The 8,620-nt window shown below is 32.0% G+C and overlaps 1 protein-coding gene across 1 annotated transcript; it reads left to right on the top strand.

Moving 5' to 3' along the window:
* Nucleotides 1-1,693: 1,693 nt before the first annotated feature.
* On the top strand, nt 1,694-8,371 carry LOC122499484 (fatty acid synthase-like). Its single transcript, XM_043607867.1, has 13 exons — nt 1,694-1,838; nt 2,030-2,280; nt 2,435-2,714; nt 2,868-3,583; nt 3,666-3,879; nt 3,954-4,114; nt 4,225-4,542; nt 4,627-5,153; nt 5,288-5,565; nt 5,638-6,018; nt 6,082-7,232; nt 7,299-8,024; nt 8,169-8,371. Exons 1-13 carry the CDS (start codon nt 1,694-1,696, stop codon nt 8,286-8,288), a joined length of 5,268 nt encoding a protein of 1,755 aa, XP_043463802.1. The 3' UTR covers nt 8,289-8,371.
* Nucleotides 8,372-8,620: the final 249 nt, after the last annotated feature.

Below are 8,620 nucleotides of genomic sequence, written 5' to 3'. Positions count from 1 at the left end.
TTTTTCAGACATTTTTCATGGACCAGTGGTCATGTGCACTCAAGTGTGCATTTCATGCACCCTCGTCTACAGCATCAAGCCTCGTGATTACGAATTCGCTACGATCTGCATTATTTTCATCGCTCCACCAACTCTTAGCGGTGTCCTTTCATGTTTTCTGCTATGATCACTTTATATCATCTTTTATTTTTCCTCCATCTATAAAAATTTATATTGTATTCCATCTCTCATACAATGTCGGCATTTTCCATAAATTTTCTCTTTCTAAACGACACGTTCAGAAATAATAAGTCCGCAGTAATAAAAGGCAAGCAATTAGTAAATTTTTTCCGTGTAAATAAGTTTACAATAAAAATTAATACCATTTAGAAATTAAATTCCATATTAAATTGCATTTGGAAATGGAATCACATTAATTAAATTACATTAAAATTAAATTACAAATAAAGTTACGTTACAATTAAATTATAAATTAAATTACATTGAATTTAAATTACAAATTAATTTACACAAACGTTACTTAGTAACATTACGTTACTAAGTAACGTTTTTGTAATTGTTTCATTTAAAAATTAATTTTCAATTTAGTTTTCAACTCGGGAGATTATGAGAATAGTGAAAGGAGCAATTATAGAAAAAGAAAGGAGAAAAAAATTCTATAGAAATGACTCATTATAATATGTTCATGAATACGTGTACGATAAGATATGCCAATCAGACGTCAAAAAATTTCTTTTGATAATTTAAAAGTTAAAATGTATCCAATGCTTTGATTCAAGAGACTTGCATCACACACACTGGGCTCTTTAACGAAATCCAATATGCCGATCGACGAGTCGCTAAAAGCTTCCACTTAAATGGATACAGGTGCTTGGTTTCCAAATGCAATCTACTCGATTGCATGACGTTGAACTGTTAGCCACTTCTGTATTCATAAATATTTGATGATCTCTCGACCATTTCTCCGATTGCTGCTGCACGCCGCTCCTCTCCGAAAGAATCCATATAGCCACTATATATATGCTTTTGCAAATTTAAAAACAATTTTATCACACACGTAAAGTTTCTTCGACTGATGCAAACCAAACTTCTAGTCTGTGAGGAATACTTTAACAGATAAAATAAATTTATAATAAAAAATTATAATTTTTTATTATATACAATAAAATTCAATTTTCGACCAAATACTTTCTCATCATGTCATGAGAACCTAAAAAACATTCCAAATAAATAATTTGCATTTAGACGAAATAGTATTCAAAATATATTAAATTTTTTTTTGACGCCAATAAATTTTTCGAAAATTAAATTTTGTTATTTTTGGAAATGACTCTCGAAGTATGTAATTAAACTTTGACCTCTTGACAATATAAGTTTAAACAGCAAATGTTCAAAAATAGTAATCATTTAAGTAATTAATTTTAATTTATTTCCAAATTGACCTCAGAGAAAGTATTGCGTATAATTTCAAAAAAGAATAATTCCTGATCGGGAAAATAAAAAGACGTTTAGTTTAAATATGCCATTTATATTGGACGTATACGTGAAACGAACACAAAGTTCCTCTTGTTATTGAAGCAAAAAATTTACTACTGAGAAAGAATATTTTTTTATTAATAAAAAAAATAGTATAAATAATAAAAAAATTTTAGTAGAAAAGAGAATTCTAAAAGAATTTATTTCTCTAAAAAAAATGGATTCAACACTGACGGGAGATGAAATAGTGATATCAGGTATGGCTGGAAGATTTCCGAACAGTGCTAATGTTAACGAACTGCGAAGCAATCTACTAAATAAAATAGACTGTGTTGGCGACTGTAAAGCACGTTGGAACTATGGTATGAAATAAATTAAAATTTTTAATATTTAATTTTATTCAGTAAAATTACGGTAGGTTGTAAGAAAAAAACTTTTCTTTTTTAAAATACAATTAGTTTTTTTGTAGATTAATTCGATATGATATATGTAAAAGAAGAAAGATGTGAATACACTAAAATTATTATTAATTATAAATAATAATTTTCCACAGAACATTCACAAATTCCACCACGTATCGGTACAATGAAAGCTCTTGATACTTTTGATAATGTATTTTTTGGAGTTAATGGATTATTGGCAGAGTATTTGGAACCTATGGTAAAAATATTTATGGAAATTATCTACGAAGCCATTACTGATGCTGGAATTAATCCAAGGAAATTAAAAGGGAGTAAGACGGCAATTTTTACTGGAAATAGTCTATCAGAATCAGAAAAAACATTCTTCTACGAAAAATGTCCGGTATGATAATCTTCATTTGCTTTGAAATTAGTAAAAAAAATTGTCATCTATATTAAGACAATGGAACAGCATTGGAAAGGTTCATTTGTTTTTTTTCTTTGAATAACTTTCTTCTTTGAAGAAAATTATGACAAATGATTCTTAATCCAAATAGAAATTGTGTCAAGAAAAATGTTTGGCAAATGATAAAATTATTCTTCAGATTAATGGATATAGTTTACAAGGTCTAGTTCGTTCAATGTTGGCAAACCGATCTTCTTTCTATTTTGATTTAACTGGACCAAGTCATAATTTTGATTCTAATTGTTGTTCGGGTGCGACTGCTCTTCAGGCAGGTTTCATGGCAATTAAATCAGGCCGAGTCGAAAGCGCTATTATTGGTGCCAGCAATATTATATTACATCCACACACATCCCTACAAGAACTTTTATTAGGTACGAACAGTTTTCTATGGTTTCTAATATTTTACTTATCCTACTACAACTTTTTTTGTGGAAGTTGTATTTATCTAAATACACTTTTTTGTTCTTAATGCCTCAAAAACTGAATTTTTAAATTTATTTTCTGTCATTAAAACAAACATTCAGGACTTTTGTCACCGGATGGCATAACAAAAACATTCGACAACAAAGCTGATGGTTACACTCGCAGCGAAGCGATTGTAGTTTATTTCCTACAAAAGGCTCGTGACGCAAAACGCATTTATGCGGAAGTAAAGAATATTCAGACTGGTTTTACAAATGTCTGTAATGATCAATTTCTTCAATATCCAAAGTGTGATTCTCAGGTAGAATTGATGAGAAGAACCTTGAAAGAGTCTGGCCTTTCTGGTAAAGATATTTCGTTTGTCGAAGCAGACGGTTCAGGAATTAAGGATGTGGACGCTGAGGAAGTAAAAGCAATCGATGAGGTTTACAATGAGGGACGTAAATCACCACTTTATATTGGATCTATAAAATCTAACATTGGAGCTTGTTCATCCGCGAATGCACTTAACGGAATTATGAAGATTATAACAGCTATGGAATCGGGATATATTTCACCAAATCTGCATTTCGACACACCTTCTGATAAAATTCCTGCTCTAAAAGAAGGTAGATGTAAAGTTGTAACGGAATTAACTCCTTGGACTGGTGATTATGCGGTCGTTAATAATTTAGCATTCAGTGGTGGATGCTCTAATATTATACTAAAAGATTTCAAGAAGGAAAAGAAAAATATGGGAAAACCTGATGACAGTCTTTCAAGATTAGTTATAGCATCAGGACGGACAAAAGAGACTGTTGACTATCTTCTCAACGATGTGAGCAGCCACAAATTTAGACAATTAAAATTTTTAACATAGTTAAATTTGTTAAGCTTGTCAACTTTATTTTTTTCCGCAGTTGGAAAACCGACCTGTGGATGTAGAAATGCTTCAGCTTCTGTACGATATATTTGAAACTGAAACTTCAAATCATTTATATCGTGGTTATACATTATTACCTCCTACCGGATTGCCAAAAACTAAATTGAGAAATATTCAACATTATGTTTCGGGTGAAAAAAGGGAGGTTTGGTACATGTTTTCTGGCATGGGATCTCAATGGGTGGGAATGGGTAAATATCTAATCTAATTGCCTTCTGTATTTCAAATAGAGAATGTTAACATAATGTACTATTTAATTTCGCAGGAAAGGCTTTATTACAAATACCGGTTTTTGAGAAAGCGATTAAAAAATGCGACAAAGTTCTTAAGCCCCGTGGTATAGACATCGTGCACATAATTACAGACAGTAATCCCAAAATGTTTGACAACATTGTTAATTCTTTTGTTGGAATTGCTGCTATTCAGGTGAATAACACTTTCAACAAGTCAACATGAAATAAATATGATAAAAAATTCAGAAGGAGAAAAAGTTTAAGCAAACATTGAAATAATAAACAAAATCTAACTTCTTTTAGGTTGGTTTAGTAGATGTCTTAGAATCAGTAGGGCTGAAACCAGATTTCCTAATAGGTCATTCAGTTGGAGAGTTAGGTTGCGCGTACGCTGATGGATGCATAACAGCAGAGCAAATGGTTCTGTCTTCATTAAGCAGAGGTTTAGCTTCAGTAGAAACGAAAATGCCAAGAGGTTCCATGGCAGCAGTTGGTCTCGGTTATGAAGAACTTAAAAATCTCTGTCCTCCAGATATTGATGTAGCTTGTCATAACAGTTCAACCAATTCCACTATCAGTGGTCCTGAAGAATCTATGAAAACCTTCGTAGCACAATTACAAGTTAGATAAATTAGAACTTTTAATTCGATAAATAAAGTTAAAAGAATATTTCGAAATCATAACTAACGTAAATACTTTTTCTAGAAAAAGAAAATTTTTGCTAAAGAAGTGTCAGTCAGTAATATAGCCTACCACAGTCGGTACATTGCCCCAGTTGGTGCAAAATTAAGAAATTATCTTGATGTGATAATTTCTGATGCCAAACCTAGAAGTAAACGTTGGTTGAGCAGTTCGGTACCACAGGACGAATGGGATTCTCCTAAGGCTCAACTGTCGTCTGCAGAATATCATACAAATAACCTTCTTAATTCTGTCCTGTTCGCTGAAGCTGCGAAGCTTATTCCGCCTAAAGCAATTGTTATCGAAATTGCACCTCACGGTCTTTTGCAGGCCATCGTTAGGAGATCATTGCCTGAAGAAGTTATTAACGTACCTTTGACGAGAAGAGACCACTCTGACAATGTGCTATTTCTCTTTGAAGCGTTGGGTAAAATATACAATGCCGGCTGTACTGTTAATGTATCAAATCTTTATCCGAAAGTAAGCTATCCAGTATCGCGAGGAACACCATCAATTTCGCCTCTGATTCAGTGGGATCACTCAGTTAAATGGTAAAACAAACTTTATACACTGTTATCTGTAAGTTATTGTAACAACATTTTTATCTTGAAGTATTAAAACGTTAGTGACTTTAAGCCATGTTCTGATAGTCACTAACTACAATAATAGAATTATTTATTAACAGGACCTCTAGGACAAACAGCCAAGCGGGTTTAATTAAATTAGGACAAATGAACTTTATTGTAAATTTAACAAACGACAAATGGAAGTACTTAAATAATCACAGAATTTATAGTACAACTGTAATTCCAACATCTCTGTACTTAAAACTTGCCTGGGATGTTTTAAACAGTTTTCAAACTAATCCCGAATCCTCAGTCAGTTACACAGACGTAATAACTCATAATCAACTAATCTTACCATTTGACGAAAATATTGAGTTAATAACCATGGTTCAAAAAGGTATTGTCAGATTTATAATTACGAAAATATCTTTTTCTGATTACAAGCTATTTTAATGATTACTTCATATAGGTTCTGGTTTCTTCCAAATAACCAAGGATGACATTTTACTGTGCTCTGGAACAGTGCAAATGACTGCTAAGAAAAATAAAAATCCTACTTATGTTAATAATGATGCAATGAATCATGAGAATCTTAGTAGTAACGGAGTTTACACTGAATTAAAGATGCGAGGCTATGAATACTCAGGTCCCTTTAGATCAATTCGTAAAATATCAACAAATGGTTCCAGTGGAATATTAGATTGGAAAGAGAATTGGACAACGTTTTTGGATGGAATGCTTCAGATGTATGTCCTTGGAAATGACACTAGAAAGGCACAAGTTCCATTTAAAATCAAAAACATCTTTATTGATACGAAACTGCATGAAGAAATTATCAACAAGACAAGCGGTGTGTACTTAAAATTTCTCTAGATGTATATAAAAGTAAAGTAATAATTGTAAATATTTTCAGAAGTACCAGTAACAGTTCATAGAATACTGGGAAATATTAGGGCAGGAGGGGTTGAAATAGAAGGAATTATTCTTGAATCTTGCGAAATTAGACGGAATAGACAGAATATTCTTACAGAAGAAATTTCCCCTGGTACAATTGTGGGAACGTTCGAACATTTACCCCTTGGTTTTAAACTTCAGCTAGTCTCGAACTGGAAAGCAGGACAGCTAAACGATTTCGATTTGAATTCAATTTCTTGGATTGAAGATCCACCAACGAAGGTTGGCAATAAAATCAAAGTCGAATACTCTTCGGTTAATGAAGAAGATATTCTGTTAGCAAAGACTAACATATCTTTAGAAGACCATGAAGGAAATAGACTCGAAACGAAGTTATTTGGTCAAGAATATTCTGGAATTGATTCACAAGGAAATAGACTAATGGGAATTGTAAGAAACACGGCACTTTCAAATTACATAACACCTGATAATGATTTCACTTGGAAAATACCGGATAATTGGTCCATGGAAGACGCTGCGACTGTACCTCTAGCATACGCAACTGCATATTCGGCTTTGATGATAAAGGGAGAATTACAAACGAAAGAAAAAATTTTCATCTACAACGGCGCTTGTTCTAATGGACAAGCTATTGTTAATCTAGCATTGGATATTACATCGCAAGTATTTGTTGGACTCATTGATGATAATGACAAAGAAAAGCTGAAAAATATCTTTCCTAATATTCCAGAAGAACATTATATCAGTGGATCGCAATGTTTTGCAGATCAACTCTTAGCACGAACGGAAGGCAAAGGAGTTGATCTGCTTGTATATAATGGAAACGATTTGAGTCAAGTTGAAACTTGCATGTATTGTATGAAAAAAACCGGAAAAGTTATTGTGGTAGAAAATGTTAAAGACACATTTTTGAAATCATGTCAATCAGATAAAGTTGGATTGCGAAATTTTTTGAGTGAAATTTATCTCTTCTCACTAGTACCAATGGAAATAATTAACCACGATCGAGCTATAAAGATAAAAGTGGCTAAATTAATTCAGGAGGGGTTAGCAAACCAAACTGTTAGACCACTACCCAGATTGGTCTACTCAAGGGAAAGGCTAAATGATGCCTTTAGTGATAGGACTTCGAAAGGTTCTTTTCAAAAAGTAATTTTTTTATGCATTCTTAAACTGAATTTTACATTCGATGTTTAATTGTAACTCTCTTTGCAGATACTCGTGAAAGTACAGCCAGAGGATAAAAGCAATAAAGCCCTGACAATACCTCGTTTTTTGTGCAAAAGCGAAGCCTCCTACTTGATACTTGAAGGATTTGGTGACTTTGGACTGGAACTCGTCAACTTCTTAGTAGACAGAGGTGCTAAAAATATTGTCATAGCTTCCGAATTAAAAAATACCGGAAGTTTCAGTAAACACCGGATTAATTTTTGGAAACGTTCTGGAGTATTAGTTACAGTTCGAGAAGAATTGGATTTTACGAATCTTCAAAATATAAAATCTCTTCTTGAGATTGTTAACACACTCGGTACAGTCGATGCAATTTTCGACCTTCAACGCCTTGACAATTCATCTAAAAGGTCCTCGAAATCGAAATACTTGTTCACCAACCATCTCTTTGAGGAATCTAAAAAAATGTGTCCTTATTTACAACAGTTTTTGGTATTTTTAACTAAGAAACATATCGGAGAAAGTGTTGACGATACCTTGTCAGAGGATTTTGATTTAACACAACTTGTCCTACAAAAAACGAATCGATTTTCTGGACTTTTGATTCTTCTAGGACCAATTTCTGGTTTTGAGGAAAAAACAACTGAAAATGAAAAAAATGTACCTCTATTGTCTATTCCTGATATTATTGAACAAATGGATAAAATAACTATGTCGAACGCGTCCATTGTATCTATTTACCATAAATTATTAAATAACGATTTCGAGAAGGTGAGAAATTATTTAAACTACATTTTTCAAACTGTTTACTGTTATTACTGTTAACTGTTATTACTATTTACTATTAGTAATATACTATTTACTATCATTAAATTACAGTTTAAATAAATGAATAAACTTCATTTAAATTTTTAGAATACAAAAGAGATCGTTGTGATTGAAGAATCAGAAAGGGAAAAATTTGAGAAATACATTAAAACACCTCTAACCATAGCACCAAATTGGAGACATCAAATTCCAGAGGAATATTTTTAATTATTTTCAATAATTTTTATTTTCTAATTTTCATGTTTATATGATAAACATTTTATATCAATAAAATATAAATACACATTCAAGGTGAAACTTGTTAAATAGATTTTTGATTTCGTTTTTTCTCTTGCAAAATATCAGTGGAACTTGTTTTATTTCGAATGCTCATCGAACTTTAATGTATCAATTATCTTATCGTAATTATGATACACTTTCAGCAAATGAGGTATTTTAAATTTATGTCCTGACATAAATAACGTATATTCCAATCGATACAAATTAATCCAAGGAGGATTGATCAGATCACAAGCTGGTTATTAACATTTTTTTTTTTT

The sequence above is a fragment of the Leptopilina heterotoma genome, unplaced genomic scaffold (assembly GCF_015476425.1).
Source record: "Leptopilina heterotoma isolate Lh14 unplaced genomic scaffold, ASM1547642v1 Lhet_168, whole genome shotgun sequence".
In the NCBI taxonomy this organism is placed as follows: Eukaryota; Metazoa; Arthropoda; class Insecta; order Hymenoptera; family Figitidae; genus Leptopilina; species Leptopilina heterotoma.
The sequence above is the reverse complement of the archived record's forward strand: the minus strand, read 5'-3'. Positions and strand labels throughout refer to the sequence as shown.